The 19,580-nt window shown below is 47.5% G+C and overlaps 1 protein-coding gene across 3 annotated transcripts in view; it reads right to left on the reverse strand.

Moving 5' to 3' along the window:
- Positions 1–19,580, reverse strand: part of LOC140408803 (protein sel-1 homolog 3-like) — a 142,170-nt gene that overhangs the window by 99,897 nt on the left and 22,693 nt on the right. For all 3 annotated transcript variants that reach the window (XM_072496521.1, XM_072496520.1, XM_072496522.1), the window contains exons 3-6: positions 9,315–9,441; positions 6,284–6,405; positions 1,752–1,867; positions 1,463–1,521 (exon numbers count right to left, since the gene is read on the reverse strand). In XM_072496521.1, coding sequence (XP_072352622.1) covers positions 1,463–1,521; positions 1,752–1,867; positions 6,284–6,405; positions 9,315–9,441 — 424 coding nt within the window. The remainder of the gene's footprint in view (positions 1–1,462; positions 1,522–1,751; positions 1,868–6,283; positions 6,406–9,314; positions 9,442–19,580) is intronic.

Below are 19,580 nucleotides of genomic sequence, written 5' to 3' on the forward strand. Positions count from 1 at the left end.
GTCCCACCGATGGCGCACAGGTTTCCCAGCGACAAAGAATGCAGTCAACAGGAAATTCCATGGACAACTGCAGGAGCAGAAAATCCTGCTGGCAGGCCGCCTCCGCCGCCAAAAAACATGACAGCTTGGCGGTAAATCCCAGCCTTTAAATATCTGTCAAAGGAATCAGCAGCGTTGCATATATATATTATATATAAAAAATATATATATCTGGCTAATTTATATTTTTTTTAACTGGACAAAAGCGTTAAAATTTCTGAACCCATTGCTGGCTATGACTCAAACTAAAGGAACCTCCTGGCATTCAGAACAGCTGCTACTTAGTTATCTCCGAATAGAATCTATTGACTCCTGTGACCACAGAGATCAAGTCCAAGGAAATAGTACAAACGGCATTTACATTTCTAAGGAAAAGACTTGGCCAACAGATGATGAGCAGGATTTTCCGGTCGTTCACCCTGACGGTCCCCCCGATGGCGCACTCTCACTGCAAGTTTCATGGTCGCAAGGGGTGCGTTCAATGGGAAACCCTATTGACAACTGTGGGACCAGAAGATCGCAACACTGGCACACTGCCCTCCGCCACTGCAGAACACACTCAAAGGATCCCAAAAGCTCTTTTGAAATTATTAATGATTTCAACATTAACCATCTCAAGAATCCAGACAAAGGAATATACATCCTTTGTCCAAATCAAAGTGGAAAAGTGGGAGTCATATCACACGTCTCTTCCCCCCTCCTCCCTTTTGGGCTAAGAGAACCAATTACCCTGCCTTGTGAACCTGCAAAGCAGAATGCTGTCTTCCATCTGACAAGCAGCATCTCAGAAAAAGGACTCGGTCGAGGTGAATGCCTGGCCCCCATATATACTGTTTCTACTTGAACTTTCATACCAGTGTCTACAAGACTAATTCACCTCGCTGTGCCCATCTCATCATGCAAGTCATCGCTACTGGAAAAGTGAATTATCCAGCATCAGTCTTCAACCTGCTGATCCGGTGAAAGAATACACCATTGGACTTTTGATTCTGGGCTCACATGAAACAACACTTATTTTTTTCGTTGCCTTTTTCCCTGTACCTTTCTTTTCATTACCCCTCTTTTACAGGATGAATGCAAAAAGGGGTGAGGGGAAATGTTGCGAACTCTCTTCATGCGTTTTTGAATATATGTAAAATAAGCGATCCCTCCAATTTCAACTTATCTCACATTTCCTATAGAGCTAATCGAAATTGGATCACACCAAAACTGAGGGGTTGGGAAAATACACCACCACTTATAAAAGGGGAAATCAAAAAACCCAAATCACCTTTCTGCTTTCGGACAGAAAGTGAGAGGAGAAATCAGTGCCCCCTCCTATCCGTAACAATAGAAATTTTCACTATATTGAATTGTGTTAGGAACTAAAGGCGATCGGCAAATTCAGTCTTACAATATTCTCTAACAATATTTTTTAACTTACGAATAAAATGCATCTTCTCTGGCTTGCAGTTTTTCTCCATAGCTGACTGACAAAGTCATCTAATAAAAAGGTGAATAATCAAAATAATGTCTTGGAAAATTACAATTCACAAACATTTTCAGGCAGAATGAATTGTTAATTAGGTAATTGAATAGAATAGCTTGGTCAGTTGCTTTGCTGAGCAGAAATGTTATTTACTCTTACAAGAGATTTGGAAACAAGATAAATATTGACAGAAGTGATCTTATGAGAGTGAATGAGTTTTATATTAAAAATGGTACATTGATACCCTTCTATCTTGCAAGGTTAAATCCACTCGACACCATTGCCTCAAAGAGAGTTTGAAATGTGACCTTCCAGCAACGTGTTTTCCAGAGGCCATCATCATCTGAAAGTGAATGTTACCTAAAAGAAAATCACAGAGTTACCACCATCCTGGAACTTAAATATCATGGGCGGGATTCTCCGAGCCCACGCCAGGTTGGATAAATGCCGGGGAGGGCGCAAGAATCCCGCCACAGCGCTCCGTTGAAAGCGGCCCCCGTGGCGATTCTCCGCGCTCGACGGGCCGAGTGCCCACCGAGTCCCACCGGTGTCGTTCGCGTATGGTCCTCCCCAGCGTTCTGGCTGCGGGGGCCATCCGCTGACCCGCGCTGACCGTGGCGCGCATACGCGGACCCACGCCGGCGGTGTAGAGCGGGCTTTTGCCGCCTGTGCAGAGCACAGCACTCCGGCGCCACGCTAGCCCCTGGGGAAGGGGAGAATGACTGGGCCTGGAGGCCTGTTGACGCCGGCGCCAACACTTGGTCAAGGGGCGGGATCCTCCAATCCCGCGGCAGAGTGTCCACACCATCATAAACACGGTCATGTTCTACGACGGCGTGAACGGGCCGCTCCCAGGACTAATTCTGGCCCCTCCAGGGGGCCAGCACGGCACTGGAGCAGTTCGTGCGGCTCCAGCTGCCAATCCCGGCGCGAACTGTGCGCCGCGGGATCCGAGCATGCGCAGTTGCGCCGGGGCCAATGAGGACATGCGCAGTGGCAACGCGCCGGCCTCTGCGCAACATGGTGCAGGACTACAGCGACCGGCGCGTAGGAAAGGAGGCCCCCAGCCACCGAGGCTGGCCTGCCGATCGGTGGGCCCCGATCGCAGGGCAGGCCACATCGGAGGCCCCCCCCCCCCCACCCCGGGGTCGGACGCCCCTCCCCCCACAGGCCGCCACCCGACCCTTCAACGCCGAGTTCCCGCCGGCTCAGAGCAGGTTAGAACGCCGTCGGCGGAACTCGGCTCTTTTCTTACGGCCGCTCGGCACATCCGGGCCAGAGAATCGGTGGGCCGGCCGCAGAGAGCGTCCCACAACCGGCGTGGCGCCATCCACGCCACTGCCAATTCTCGACTCTGAGGAGAATCGCATGCCGGCGTGGCACGTTCGCAGGCATTCTCCGGCCCGACCAAGGGCTGGGAGAATCCCGCCTGGGATTTCAGAGAATCCCGGCCCACGTGTGTCAACCCTTGTCGACTTAGGAATCTATTGAACAAGAAGAAAACCCAAGGTTTTTAGTATTTTCTATTTACACCCATGTACACTCCGTTTATTCTCTTTGCACATGGGGTTTCGCTGCTGTAAGGTTATAACAGTGCCATTTCTGCCCACTTTCCCATTCTCTCGTAATCCACATTCCCTATGGCACATTCAATGCACTCGTGCCCTGTCCAAAATTATTTGAATTGTTTGTAAGCCCTTGCAGTGTGCAAAACAGCCACAGTGTTTGGCAAGCTAGCAATAGGGTAAACAGTAATTCAGTGGTTCTGAAGTGATATGGGGCATCCTGATATGAAAGGTGTTATATAACTGCAAGATCTCCCCTGGTCTCATCCCTGAACCATCAGGTTGTATGTTTTATAAACACAGTACTGAGGGATTGCTGTCTTATCTGAAAGACTGCACCTCTGGTGGAACATCAAACTGTGGCTACTGTTGACTGTTCAGGTGTTTTGTTCAAATTTTCATTAGATTTCAGAGGCGGGACAGGATGCGGGTAGGCCAGCAACTTCCCACTGCCAGCCAGCTTGCCAGCATATTCCCACCCGTGGACCATTTTGGATCAGAAAGGACTGGGGGGTCAGCTGACAGCTACCTGCCCACCATTTGCGGGTTTCCAATCAAGTCAATTGAAGAAACTATGAAGAGCACTCTGCACATGCTGACTGGAATTTTCCATTTGGCATACAGGCCTCCTGCTTCAACCAAAACACAGCCAAGGGATGGAGGCCGCCTCCCGGCAGTAGACCAGGTGGGATGGGCCCATCACCATCCTGCGAGGAGCCCCCAAACCCGGATCTATCACAGCCATAGAGCCACAACTGCTGATCATCCAGTGGAGGGTTGTCTGGTAGCTCTGGCTTCTTTTGTTTTTAAAAATGTAAATGTTGTCTTTAAGGGCTTCCAGAGGCCACAACGTCATCACTTCCAGGGTCCAGCCACTCGCACCTCCGGATTCAGGAATTCATCTCAATTGAGGCCCTCAAACAAAAAATCCAGCTCCCTGCGCCTCTACCCTCGAGTACTCAAAAAGGAAGCACAGCAACATTACTTCCTTAACAAGCATCACCAAAAATAGATTAACTGATCATTTGTCTTATTACTTGGTATGGAATTCTGCAGTATATGAATTTGGTGTTCTATTTGCCTACATAATAATATAGACTAAGAGTCTGATCTAATGGCTGCGCCGTGCCCAACTTGGGATGCGACGCGGTCGGTAAATCTCCCGAAAAATCTCTCACGAGATTTAGCTGGTTTGTTACGCCTCGCGAGATCCAACGAGGTCTCACAAGGTCTAACGAGATCTCATGAAGTGTCGCAACCTGGAGCACGCCCACAATGGGTTGGACCTAAATTTGCATATTCAAGTGTGCAGTCAAGCTCACTTGAATTTGTTCGTGCCGGAGTAATCCAAGGTGCGGGATTTAACCCCCGCACCTCGGAGACCCTGAGCAAGTGCCTTCTAGCACTGATCTCCACCAATGTGGACCAGGCATACCGGCACAACCCCAACCTTTACAGAAACCCGTCTCCATCAGCACCCACAGAGCTTCCGTCTCCTTACTCCAGCCCCACAACTTCTCTGCATTCGCTACCCAGTAATAATGCAACACGTTCGGAAAGGCCAAGCCCCCCGACTGTTGCCCCCTTTGGAACCCCACCTTCTTATCCTCGCTACCTTCCCTGTCGACACAACGACGAGACCACCCCTCGAAAAAATGCCTTTTGACAAAAGGCACTGGAACAAACACACTTGGACAAAAACAGGAACAGTAGCAAAATATTAATTTTGACTGCCTGCACCTGGCCAGCCAACGGCAACGGAACACTATCCCAGATCCTCCCTCACCTTCCCCACCAAGCTCGTAAAATTTAGCGGAGTCATGCCCAGTCCTGGGTTACCTGCACCCCCAAGTACCTGAAGTGAGTTGTAGCCACCTTAAATGGCAACCCTTCCACTCCTGTCCCTGCACCCGGAGAAGACATGACAAAAGACTCACTCTTCCCTAAATTCAATTTTTACCCCGAAAACCCCCCAAATTTCTCCAGCAACCCCATTATGTCCCTCACCAATGGGCCCAGGTCCAAAATGTACAGTAGCAAATTATCTGCGCACAGAGTTATCCTATGCTCCACTTCCCCCTCCATAAGCCCGAATCCTTTGGTGCAATAGCCAAGTGCTCAATCACCAATGCAAACATAAGGGGGGACATGGGGTACCCCTCGGTCCCCAGAATAGTGGGAAGTACTCCGACTGTGTGTCCACAGACATGCTGTTGGATCCTTGCAAAATAACATTTTACCCAAGCCACAAAACTTAGGCCTCCCAAACTTCAGTACTGCAAACAGATACCTCCACTCCCCCCTGTCAAACGCCTTCTCCGCACCGAATGCCATCGCCACCTCTAACGTCCTCCCCTCTGCCAGAAAAAGCATCACATTCAGCAACTGCCACACATTGGACAACAACTGCCTGCTCTTGAAGAACCCAGTCTGATCCTCCCCATCACCTTTAGATGACACTCCTGTAGCCTCACCGCCAACACAACTTTGCCAGAATCTTGGCATCCACATTCAGTAGAGAATTGAGCCTTAATGATCCACACTCTACCGGATCCTTCTCCTTCTTGAGTACTAATGAAATGGATGCTTGCCTCATTGTCGCTGGCAACCCTCCCTTTACCATCGCATCCTCAAACATTTCCATCATCAGCGGCAATCTTGTCCTTAAACTTGTTATAGAACTCCCCCAGGCACCCATCCAGCCCTGGTGCCTTACCTGACTGCATCTTTCCTGTCGCTGCCTGCACCCAGGTTGCAATTTGCCCGTGCCAGGGATCAGGCCCAGGCGTGCCCTGTCCTGATGTGGTGGGGTGCAGAGGAGTCTATGGTACTAAAATCCCTGGGATCTGACCTACACCCTAAGGCTCTAAATGGGATGGTTGTAGAGATAGTAGATGCACCAGCTATGATTTTCCAAAATTCCTGAGATCGGGGAATGGACCACAACTTCTCAACTTCTCCAGTTTATGACAGTTAGCTACTGTATTCCTTTCTCCACCTCCTTTACCACCTCTCTACTCATCTTCTGCTTGTTCTATTCCTACCTGTCCCCAAAAAGGCAGTCATCCCTCCCAACAACTTCTCCCACGTGCACACAGTCACCTCCTTCCAAAGGAAAACTGAAAGCACCAATTCAGTTCCAACACAGCACTATGAATGCTGAGATTATGCGTATCTGCCAATTTCAGAATCTTATAGAAGCAAGGCTTACCATCTTGAGTCAGAAACAGCAAGGGAGTGGCATACATCTGTTTTTCATTGATGTGATGGAAAATCCCACAGAAGGGCCATTTACATCGATGGAGCAGATAAATCCAGATTGACACAGTAAACCTATCAGACAATTTTGAAGAAATATTCTAATTATATTACAGGCCAAGAAAATTCCACAAATAATTTTGAGCAATGCATTGCCTAATCTATGAAAAAAGATATTAGAAGCAACGACTTAACATGTACATGCAATGCTTTGTCCAACCTGCAGTCCGTGGGCCAGATGTGGCCCGCAAAGACCCCCAATATGGCTCCCGGAGGTGATTTTCAAAATGCCGGCAATGGAATGGAAGATTCTGAGAGAAACTGCTCGTCCAATTGTAGGTCATTCCTCTTCCACTTTTGTTGCTGATGTGGGAAAGAAGCAATCTGTGACTGGAGAAAGGGTAACTCTGGTGGCAGTGAATATGCTTCAGGAAAAGGTATAAGCAGGGTGAGAGAGAGGCTGGCTGCCAGGGCAGGTATGGAAGGGAGGAGGCTACCAGGCTGGCCCAGGTGGCGAAGAAGGTTTCCACACCAGGCTTAGAGAGATTGAATGTGATGGTGCATACGGGCAGTGAGGGATTGGGGGGGGGGGAGAGAGAGAGGAAGAGAGAGAGAGAGAGAGAGAGAGAGAGAGAGAGAGAGAGAGAGAGAGAGAGAGAGAGAGAGAGAGAGAGAGAGAGAGAGAGAGAGAGAGAGAGAGAGAGAGAGAGAGAGAGAGAGAGCGCAGTGCCTGGTCAGGGTGAAGAAACATGCTGCTCCGGAGGGGGTTTGGAAGAGAAAGAGTGTGTGGAAGAGAGAGAAAGAAAGTAACAGCAAGGACGAGCTTGGGAGAGAGAGAAACCATGAGACAGAGTACGGAAAAAAAGAGTGAGTGAGTGTGGGAGAGAGAGAGTGTGTGTTTGAAAGAGGGAGAGAATGATTCTGGGAGAGGGAGAGAAAACGTTTGCAAGAGATAGAGTGGGTGCGAAGAGAGAGAATGAGCAAATGTGGGAGATAGAGGGTTAAGTGTGGGAGGGAGAGAGAGAGAGAGAAAATGAATGTAGGAGAGAGAGTGAAAAAGAGAGAGTGAGAAAGAGTGAGCGAGACAGAAAGAGAGAGAGTTTAGTAGTGGGAGATAGAGTATGGGAGAGAGAGAGTGAGAGAGTGGAGGAGAGACAGTGAGTGGGTGAGAGAGTGAGAGATAAAGTGATGTGGGACAGAATGAGGTAATGTGGGAGTGTGTGTCAGGTTCACTCGCAGACTCAGGATTCCCACTAAGCCTTACCCTCCTACACATACCAATACACAATCTCAGTGGGTGAGGGTGTGAGTGAGTGAGCATCTAGAGATTGGGAGTAAGCCAGGTAAACAGACCGTTTCCCTCTCAGTTTCATGGTGTTCTTTCTTTTTAACTATTCATTTCTTTTCGCTCATCAAGTTGTTTCTTTTCTTCATATCTCGGGGGCAATTTGAATCCACGTTAGCCGTCAGAGTAAACGGCGATGCCAGTCCAAAATATCACAGTTGGGAAACACCAGTATGGCACTGCCAAGGCTGCAGGGGCACTGCCAGGGTGCCTGAGTGGCAAGGCCCATGAAGGGGGGGGGGGGGGGGGCATGAAGGGTGGGGGTTGAAGGGCAGGTATGAAGGGCCTTATAAAGGTTAGGAAGTGTGAAGGGTGGGGGTCCTGAAAAGGGGGGTGGGGGGCCCGAAAGGGAGGGTTGGGGAGGCCTGAGAAAGTGGGAGTCTCAGCGACCGCATTGTGGGGTGTCCTCAGTTGGGAAGGTAGGGGGCTTAATGCCCATGTCTGCTTGGGGGGTGGGGAGGGTTCGGTATTGCCCTCAAGTTCACTGATAGGGGCATCCTTTCAAAATGATGGCACGATGTCCGAGAAGCTGGCCTCGCTGGCGAGTTTAAATCCCCATTGCTGAAACATTTCCAAGTAAAACATGACGAGGGGCACGATTTACTGGCTGCATCCCACCGGAATTGGGATGGGAAGCGGCCGGTAGATCACAGAAGAGGCCTCCACCGGGATTCCCAATGGCTATTATGCCTCGCGAGATCTAGCCAGATATCATGAGACATTGTGATCTGGACAATGCCCACAATGGGCGGGACCCAGCTTGCCATGATTAAGCGAATTTAAAACCCAATTAGCCATGCTGAGTCGAATCAAACGGCCACCTGGCATTTAGCGGCCTTGCCGAGGAGACCCAAACCTAGCGCGGATTAGAACTGGTCCCCGTACCAGCATTTGGGGGTGGGGTGGGGGTTTGGGGGGGCGCCCAGGTGGTCGGAAGTCCATGGTGGTCAGCCTCTGTCCAGGCTGGAACCTTGGCACTGCTGGTGCAACCTGGACACCTTGGCATTGACAGCCTGTGAGTGCCACCTGGGAACCCTGGCTGTGCCACCCAGGTGCAACCCTGGCACTTCCAGGGTGCTCAGGTGGGACTGCTAGGATTCCCAGGTGGCACTTCCAGGGTGCCATGCTGGCAGTGCCAGATGCCAAGTTGCCATTTTGCCCATGCCAAGTATCAGGCTATGGGGTTCCCTGTCGCTATGTGGTGAGGTGCAGGGGGGCTGCTCAAGTTCTCTCCCAGCAGGTAGGTTGGAGCATTGGGGGAGTCTGGGGGTCACAAGATCGGGGCAGCATTATCAAATGGTGTCTTAATCTGTTCTTGCACTCAGGAGCTCCTCTTGTCAGAGCTCCTCAATGCAGGATATGTGGCTAAGTGTGGCTTCGGAGGGGCGCCGTGCCCTTCAATAGTTTCAAACGGGTTCTGTTATTTTTCACTTAAATTGCGCCCTGAGTGTGGGTGTGGATCTCACCTAAAACGCCAGCAGGAAACACCCTGCCAAATTGCGCAAAATGACATTTAGAAATGTTTTGGTTGAATTCCACCCATTGTATTGCATTCTGATGTTAGTAAGCAGGATATTAGAACAATAATTAACAAATATGAATGTCAACAAGGATACCATATGGAATATTCTGGGCAAACCTTGGATTATTGACAAGTTGTTTGCTTGCCACTTCCATTTCCGGGTTATTAAATTTTTTTAGTTTCCTCGTTATTCCGAAATTCAAACCAGATGATGCAAATGGAAAACTAAGCAGCTCCACAACATCTAGAAGAAAAGAAAGTTAATAATCATACATAAATCAACCACATCAGAATTGGTTGTTTTAGAAGAGCTCCATTAAATCTAAACCTATCTGCCAGGGAAAAATCTGGCCTGAACAAATAAGTCAAAACAAGCAAAAAGAGTGGTCCAATCATAGAATGTTTACAGCAGAGAAAGAAGCCACTCGGCCGAACTGCACTTTCCAGCATTTGGTCCGTAGCCCTGCAGGTTACGGCACAATTTGATTTTTGATTTTGATTTGATTTATTGTCACATGAACCGAAGTACAGTGAAAAGTATTTTTCTGCGGCCGAGGAAACGTACACAGTACGTACATAGTAGAGAAAAGAATAATCAACAGAGAACATTGACAAATGGTACATCGACAAACAGTGATTGGTTACACTGCGGAACAAGGGGTCAAACAAAGCAAATACATGAGCGAGAGCAGCATAGGGCGTCGGGGTTAATCTCCGGACATCTTTTAAATGAGTCGAGAGTTTCTGCCTCCATTACTCTTTCAGTCAGTGGGTTCCAGAACCCCACAATCCTCTGGGTGAAAAAACGTGTGATAATTCACAGCACTTAATTATTTAAAAAATATATAATAGCAGTAAGAGCTCAATTCAGGCCACATTTATGGAGCGATCAGAGCAAATTACATCGCATCATGCTATTCATTTTCCATGTTGTGGAACATGCATTTGGAAATAATATGAAGGGCAGCTTAAAAATAAAAATGTCATAATTTGTTGCATTTTTAAAAATCAAGATGAATAAATTGTGTACAATGTGTTTGTAATTTACCCAAGCAGCTGCAGATCAACAATCCAGCTCAACAGTGGTTGCCAAGATTTCTTGGGACAGAATTCAATGTTGCCCAGCATTGAGTCTTGAGGCAATGGATTGCATTTAGTCAGTGTGGATTTCAAAGGGCCCCTCCCCTCCACCGATCGTAACACGTACATTCTCAGTGTCGTCGATGAGTACCAGATTCCCCTTCGCCATCCCATGCCCCGATATGACGTCTGCCCCATCATCAAGGCCTTCAACACCATCTTCGCTCTGTTCGGTTTCCCCGCCTACATCCACAGTGACAGGGGATCCTCATTCATGAGCGATGAGCTGCGCCCGTTCCTACTCAGCAGGGGTATCGCCTCCAGCAGGACGACCAGCTACAACCCCCGGGAAAACGGGCAAGTAGAACGGGAGAATGGGACGGTTTGGAGGGCCATCCAGCTGGCCCTACGGTCCAGGAACCTTCCAGCCTCTCGCTGGCAGGAGGTCCTCCCTGATGCTCTACACTCCATCCGGTCACTATTGTGCACCGCCACTAATAACACACCCCATGAACGTGTTTTACCTTCCCCAGGAAGTCCACATCCGGGGTGTCGCTCCCGACTTGGCTCACAGCTCCAGGACCGGTCCTTCTCCGTTGGCATGTCCGACTCCACAAGGCGGACCCCTCGGTGGACAGGGTTCACCTGCTCCATGCCAACCCTCAATATGCCTAGGTGGAGTACTTCAACGGCCGCCAAGATACTGTCTCACTCAGGCACCGTCAGGTTCCACCCCAACACACACCCCCACCCATGCACCGCCCCCCCCCCCCCTCCCACCGCGCCGCCAATATTGACCACACTAGACCAACCCCCCCCCCCCTTTCCCGCACAAGAGGACAAAGAGGATTTTGGCAAGCTCCCGGAGTTCTCCGATGACTGGCCAGCATCAGCACCGCCATCGGTGCCACTTCCACCACCGACTTCGCCGCCACTGTTACGCTGCTCCCAACGAAGCACCAAAACACCAGATCGGCTGAACCTTTGACGGACTCCGGACCGTCAACACGGACTTTTCTTTTTTTTTCTTCCTTGTTTTCCCCATTCTTAACACTGTACATAATTGCACTATTTGTATATAGTTTCACATCACCCCCGCCGGACTCATTTTTAACAGGGGGTGAATGTGGTGAACCACTGTATTATGGGATGTAAGGTAGGACCTGTACTACAGGTTCACCGGTAGCCCCGGCCGGCTGGCTCCGCCCACGAAGATCTGTATAAATATGCGTGACCTCCATTGCTCTGCCATTTCGCCAGCTGCAGCAGGAGGCCACGCATCTGACTGCAATAAAGCCACAGTTGTACCCAATCTGCGTCTTTGTGCAATTGATTGCGCATCAGAGGTTTTAATGATGCTGACTCAAGTGACGAACCAAATCCAGATGACTGTGAATTTGACATACCTCAAATTAAATTGGAAAATGAGGATGTTCTTAAAAATTGGGATAAATTGTTGAGTTATCTTCCAGAGGAAGAACGAACTGACCTGAAAGAATTATTGATATCACATGGGCAAGTTTGTGAAGAAAAATTGGGAAGTACTAAAATGGCTATACATGATGTAGACGTGGGAAATGCTGTTCCAATCAAACAACATCCGTATAGACTTAACCCTTTTAAATTGGCACAGGTTAACAAAGAGATTGAGAGTATGCTTAAAAATGGCATAATTGAAGTGGGTTGCAGCCAGTGGAGCTCACCCATAGTGATGGTACCTAAACCAGACGGTACCCAATGGTTGTGTGTGGACTATAGAAAGGTTAATGCAGTTACAAGAATGGACTCTTATCCTATCCCACATTTGGAGGATTTCATTGAGAAACTGGGACAATCAGCTTTTATTTCCAAATTGGATTTACTTAAAGGTTACTGGCAGGTACCTTTATCCGAAAGGGCGAAGATGATTTCAACTTTTGTGACTCCAGTTGGTATATACCAATTCAAAGTTATGCCATTTGGCATGAAGAACGCACCAGCCACATTTCAATGGTTAACTAATACAGTCGTTTCAGGATTACCCAATTGTGCGGTATACATCGACGATCTGGTAATTTTCAGCCAGACATGGACAGAACATTTGAAACATCTGATGGAGTTATTCGATCGACTTCAGGAGGCGGGTTTGGTGATAAACCTAGCCAAAACTGAATTTGGAAAAGCCCAAGTCACTTTCCTTGGCCATACAATCAGACAGGGTCGAATGGTCACACGGGATGTGAAACCAACAGTTATTGAGGAGTTTCCGATAACCTCAAGACGAACGGAAATAATTCGATTTCTTGGTATGAGTGGATTTTACCGGAAATTTGTACCAAATTTTAGCAGTGTGGTCGCTCCACTGACAGACTTGCTCAAGAAGCGTAACAAATTCCAGTGGACAGCGGAGTGTCAACATGCATTTGACGGCCTGAAGGTTGTGTTAACCACTGCTCCTGTGTTAGCCATCCCAAATTATACCAAACCATTCAAAGTGGCGGTTGATGCGAGTGATGCGGGTGTAGGTGCGGTGCTTCTACAAGACAACGACGAAGGGCTAGAGCGGCCTGTTGGTAATTTCTCAAAGAAACTGAGTTCTCACCAGAAAAGGTATGTGACCAGCAATCCGTCTGACACCATTATATATACTGATCATAATCCGTTGATATTTTTGGAGCGATTCCGGAATAACAATGCGAGGCTGTTTCGCTGGAGTTTATTGTTACAGCCATTTTATTTTAAAATAGTACATGTGGCAGGACGGGAAAACGTGATAGCCGATACTTTGTCACGAATGTGATGAACGCTAGGATTTCGGTTGGAGGAAGAAGAACAAAAAAAAAAAAAGAATGGACTATATTATTATACCGGTGTTGTTTTTTTGAACCGGAAAAGTGTTTTTACTGTGTGCATTTCTTAATTGATGGTGCAAAGGTGAAAAATGAAACCATCTTGTAGTTGATGTTTTTTTTTTCTTGCGGGGAGGTGTCATGTGAGAGTACCTTTAAGAAATGGATGTTTAAGCAATGTACCTTTAAGAAATGGAGCTGATCATATTACTGAAGTGATGTCAGAGGGTGGGGGAGCTGAGCTCACTTCTGCTTTTTGAGTTTCAGTTGGAGGAGAAAGCTGGGAGTGTGTGTGTGTTTTGCTGAGAGCTGCAGGAAGAAACACAGAGCTGGTCTGTTGCTGTCTGCAATCCAAGCACTATAAATATATTGAATGTAACCTCAGGTCTGTTTGTGAAGGTGAAGTCGTTTGGATGTTTAAAAGGAACAGTTTGAAGGGTTATTTGTGTTGTAATCTTTTGGGGTTATCTTTGAAGTAATGGGTGTTAAGATATTCAATGTTTGTTTTTAAAAGGTTAACTTGAGTTCATAGAATAAATATTGTTTTGTTTTAAAAACCATTTTGTCCATTTCTGCTGTATCACACCTGGAGAGTACGCCGTGTGCTTCCCACACCACAATCTATTAAAAGTTGTGGGTCGGTTGAACTCCATGAAACACTTTGGGGTTCAGTAAACCCGGACCCATAACATGGTGTATCTTGTCTTGGTGTCGGACAGCCTTCTGGAAGCTTGGTAAATCAGTCAGTGCCTTCCATCCAGTTGTTCCTGGAATACGATCTCTCCCAGGTCTGTGGACAAAGCAACTGCTGCAATGGTAATGGGAAGGATGGGTCTTGTTGGTCCAGAATGACAATGGAGAGCAGCAGCATCTTGGTGCGAATGAGCCCCTGCTCTTTACGCGAGTCCCAGCACCATGCCTGGTCTTTCTTAAGCAGATGCCCGAAAGGTTTGGTGACCTGTGCGAAATTTGGTAAAAATGTTGCCAACAGTTTCACCATCCCCCAGAATTGCTCGAGGTCAAGGGCTGAGGATGGGGTTGGGAACTCGCAAATTGCTTTAGTTATCTATGGTTCTGCCACAATGTCTTTACTGTTGACAATGGGGCCCAGGAACAAAATGATGCTTTGGAGAACTCACATTGCTCATTCAGCAACAGCCTTACTTCCTCGAGGCACTCTATGACTGCTGTGAGTCCCTTGTCATCTTCCTCCAAAGTTATAAAACACCATCCATGTGGCAAATGAACCCCTGTAGGCCCTGAAAAATGGCCAGCATTATACGTTAAAATATTTCTGGTGCCAAAGTGATTCTAAAAGCCAAGCAGGTAAAGCAGAATCTAACAAAGGAGGTAATGAATGCATCAGGTCAGATTCTTTGTCAAGGGAAAGTTGCCAAATCCCCTGCTAGTGTCCAGCTTCAAAAATACCAAGCTCTTCCACAATTTAGTTAGACTTTCATCCACGGAGGACATGAGAGTGTACTTTTCTGGCTATGGTCTTAATTGTCAGGTCAATGTGAATATGGACCCTTTTGATTTTGAGACTGACACCGTCTTGGAACACCACGCAGCTGGTTGTGTGACTGAGGCGATGGCCCCATATTTGTCATCTTACCCAGTGCTGCTGCACTTGTTTCATGAGTGGCTGGGGAATCTTTTTGTGGCATGAATGGGCACACAGGTTTAACATCCACCCTCGGCATGGTCTGGTATGCCTTTTTCTGTCACCCCAATCCTATAAAGAGTTTCACAAGCTCACTTTTATACTTGGAGCCAGGCGCTTGCTACTTGACCTTATTTTTTGAAGAAGGTTACGTTTGGCACAGGCTTTGTAGCTTGGCAGTGAACAGTCCTGATTGTGAAACCCGAACAGGGTCTCTTGGTTTCTTTATCCTTGAAACTCATGGTCACCTGTAGAGTGCCTTTCACTGGGAGCTATCTGCCTCTTGTTCCAAATAGGTGTGTCAGTAGCCATGGTCCTCTGCCAGGATCATAACTCCTGGTTCCCCATGTCCAATTCTGAGATGACCATTTCCTAAAATATCCACATTCCAAAATGAAAATCCAGGATCTTTGACCAGACCCAAGAAGCATGGCTTTGTCTCCTCTTGGTGTGCAGACTCGACTTCACGAATCATTTTGGGTCTGTGTGTTTAGATGTTTTGGTCTTGTGCAATTTGCCGAAGTGTCCAATTCGGTTACTTTCAAAGTACAGAATATTGATATCAACTATGTTTTGCTCCACAGCGCTGGCATAATCAACACCACTATGCAATGGTGTGGTATTGTCACTGGACCAGTAATCCAGAGACTCAGGGTATTGCTCGAATCCCACCATGGTAGTTAGTGGAATTTGAATTCAATATAAAAATCTATAATTAAAAGCTAAAGATGACCATAAGACCATTGTCAATTGTTGTAAAAACCCATCTCATTCACTATTTAGGGAAGGAATCTGCCATCCTTACCTGCTCTGGCCTACATGTGATTCAAGTAGAACATAGAACATAGAACAATACAGCGCAGTACAGGCCCTTCGGCCCACGATGTTGCACCGAAACAAAAGCCATCTAACCTACACTATGCCATTATCATCCATATGTTTATCCAATAAACTTTTAAATGCCCTCAATGTTGGCGAGTTCACTACTGTAGCAGGTAGGGCATTCCACGGCCTCACTACTCTTTGCGTAAAGAACCTACCTCTGACCTCTGTCCTATATCTATTACCCCTCAGTTTAAAGTTATGTCCCCTCGTGCCAGCCATATCCATCCGCGGGAGAAGGCTCTCACTGTCCACCCTATCCAACCCCCTGATCATTTTGTATGCCTCTATTAAGTCTCCTCTTAACCTTCTTCTCTCCAACGAAAACAACCTCCAGTCCATCAGCCTTTCCTCATAAGATTTTCCCTCCATACCAGGCAACATCCTGGTAAATCTCCTCTGCACCCGCTCCAAAGCCTCCACGTCCTTCCTATAATGCGGTGACCAGAACTGTACGCAATACTCCAAATGCGGCCGTACCAGAGTTCTGTACAGCTGCAACATGACCTCCCGACTCCGGAACTCAATCCCTCTACCAATAAAGGCCAACACTCCATAGGCCTTCTTCACAACCCTATCAACCTGGGTGGCAACTTTCAGGGATCTATGTACATGGACACCTAGATCCCTCTGCTCATCCACACTTTCAAGAACTTTACCATTAGCCAAATATTCCGCATTCCTGTTATTCCTTCCAAAGTGAATCACCTCACACTTCTCTACATTAAACTCCATTTGCCACCTCTCAGCCCAGCTCTGCAGCTTATCTATATCCCTCTGTAACCTGCTACATCCTTCCACACTATCGACAACACCACCGACTTTAGTATCGTCTGCAAATTTACTCACCCACCCTTCTGCGCCTTCCTCTAGGTCATTGATAAAAATGACAAACCGCAACGGCCCCAGAACAGATCCTTGTGGTACTCCACTTGTGACTGTACTCCATTCTGAACATTTCCCATCAACCACCACCCTCTGTCTTCTTTCAGCTAGCCAATTTCTGATCCACATCTCCAAATCGCCCTCAATCCCCAGCCTCTGTATTTTTTGCAATAGCCTACCGTGGGGAACCTTATCAAACGCTTTTCTGGAATCCATATACACCACATCAACTGCTCTACCCTCGTCTACCTGTTCAGTCACCTTCTCAAAGAACTCAATAAGGTTTGTGAGGCATGACCTACCCTTCACAAAGCCATGCTGACTATCCCTGATCATATTATTCCTATCTAGATGATTATAAATCTTGTCTCTTATAATCCCCTCCAAGACTTTACCCACTACAGATGTGAGGCTCACCGGTCTATAGTTGCCGGGGTTGTCTCTGCTCCCCTTTTTGAACAAAGGGACCACATTTGCTGTCCTCCAGTCCTCTGGCACTATTCCTGTAGCCAATGATGACATAAAAATCAAAGCCAAAGGTCCAGCAACCTCTTCCCTGGCCTCCCAGAGAATCCTAGGATAAATCCCATCAGGTCCCGGGGACTTATCTATTTTCAGCCTGTCCAGAATTGCCAACACCTCTTCCCTACGTACCTCAATGCCATCTATTCTATTAGCCTGGGGCTCAGCATTCTCCTCCACAACATTATCTTTTTCCTGAGTGAATACTGACGAAAAATATTCATTTAGTATCTCGCCTATCTCTTCAGACTCCACACACAACTTCCCATCCCTGTCCTTGACTGGTCCTACTCTTTCCCTAGTCATTCGCTTATTCCTGACATACCTATAGAAAGCTTTTGGGTTTTCCTTGATCCTTCCTGCCAAATACTTCTCATGTCCCCTCCTTGCTCGTCTTAGCTCTCTCTTTAGATCCTTCCTCGCTGCCTTGTAACTATCCATCGCCCCAACCAAAACTTCACACCTCATCTTCACATAGGCCTCCTTCTTCCTCTTAACAAGAGATTCCACTTCCTTGGTAAACCACGGTTCCCTCGCTCGACGCCTTCCTCCCTGTCTGACCTGTACATACTTATCAAGAACACGCAGTAGCTGATCCTTGAACAAGCCCCACTTATCCAGTGTGCCCAACACTTGCAGCCTACTTCTCCACCTTATCCCCCCCAAGTCACGTCTAATGGCATCATAATTGCCCGTCCCCCAGCTATAACTCTTGCCCTGCGGTGTATACTTATCCCTTTCCATCATTAACGTAAACGTCACCGAATTGTGGTCACTGTCCCCAAAGTGCTCTCCTACCTCCAAATCCAACACCTGGCCTGGTTCATTACCCAAAACCAAATCCAACGTGGCCTCGCCTCTTGTTGGCCTGTCAACATATTGTTTCAGGAAACCCTCCTGCACACACTGTACAAAAAACGACCCATTTATTGTACTCGAACTATATCTTTTCCAGTCAATATTTGGAAAGTTAAAGTCTCCCATAATAACTACCCTGTTACTTTCGCTCATATCCTGAATCATCTTCACCATCCTTTCCTCTACATCCCTAGAACTATTAGGAGGCCTATAAAAAAACTCCCAACAGGGTGACCTCTCCTTTCCTGTTTCTAACTTCAGCCCATACTACCTCGGAAGAAGAGTCACCATCTAGCATCCTCTCCGCCACCGTAATACTGCTCTTGACTAGCAGCGCCACACCTCCCCCTCTTTTGCCTCCTTCTCTGAGCTTACTAAAACACCTAAACCCCGGAACCTGCAACATCCATTCCTGTCCCTGCTCTATCCATGTCTCCGAAATGGCCACAACATCGAAGTCCCAGGTACCAACCCATGCTGCCAGTTCCCCTACCTTGTTTCGTATACTCCTGGCATTGAAGTAGACACACTTCAAACCACCTACCTGAACACTGGCCCCCTCCTGCGACGCCAAATCTGTGCTCCTGACCTCTATACTCTCATTCTCCCTTACCCTAAAACTACAATCCAGGTTCCCATGCCCCTGCTGCATTAGTTTGAACCCCCCCAAAGAGCACTAACAAATCTCCCCCCAACAGCAATGTGGCTGACTCTGAACTGCCCCCTGAAATGGCCATGCAAGTCACTCAGCTCAATGGCAATTAGGGATGGGCAATAAATGCTAGTCCAGCCAGCGATACCCACATCCCATGAGTGAATAAAATAAAAATGATCGCTTTAGTGGTCAGTTAGGGTATTGATTCCCTTGATCTGGAGTGTCCCTATTCCTGTGCTGTTTAACTAACTGAAGTGTGGGGTTTCCTTTATACCACGGTTTACTTTCTTCCCTTAAAATGGACCTGTGGATAACTTGGTCAAAGGTTAGATCTTCTTTTGCTTGTAGCATGTCTGAGAGCACATCAAGGGCAGCACGGTAGTTAGCACTGTTGCTTCACAGCCCCAGGGTCCCAGGTTCGATTCCCGGTTTGGTCACTGTCTGTGCGGAGTCTGCACGTTCTCCCTGTGTCTGTGTGGGTTTCCTCCGCACGGTCCGGTTTCCTCCCACAGCCCAAAGCTGTGCAGGTTAGGTGGATTGGCCATGATAAATTGCCCTTAGTGTCCAAAAATGTTAGGTGGGGTTACGGGAATATGGTGGAGACGTGGGCTTGGGTGGGGTGCTCTTTCCAAGGGCCGGTGCTGAATGGCCTCCTTCTGCACTGTAAATTCTATGATTCTATGATGTGCTACTCCGACAATTATTCTACCCCTAACTGACAAGTTCTGATTTTAGGTCTCTGTATTTTCAGCCTTCCGCCATCCTGTACAGATCATCAATGAGTTACTCGACAGGTTCTCTGGGCTGCTGGACACACCGAGTAAATTTAGCCCTTTTGAGGATTTTGTGACTTCTTAGGTTAAAATAAACATTGAATCAATCATTTCAGACTTTTTCAAATTTAGTGGATGATTTGTTGATTCCATGTCCAACAATAATATTATCCATTATTGGGCTTACCAAGTAAAACAGTGTGTTAACTTGTTGATCTTTGTCTTTTTATCCAGACC

Source organism: Scyliorhinus torazame, chromosome 3 (genome assembly GCF_047496885.1).
Source record: "Scyliorhinus torazame isolate Kashiwa2021f chromosome 3, sScyTor2.1, whole genome shotgun sequence".
NCBI classification, from domain to species: Eukaryota; Metazoa; Chordata; class Chondrichthyes; order Carcharhiniformes; family Scyliorhinidae; genus Scyliorhinus; species Scyliorhinus torazame.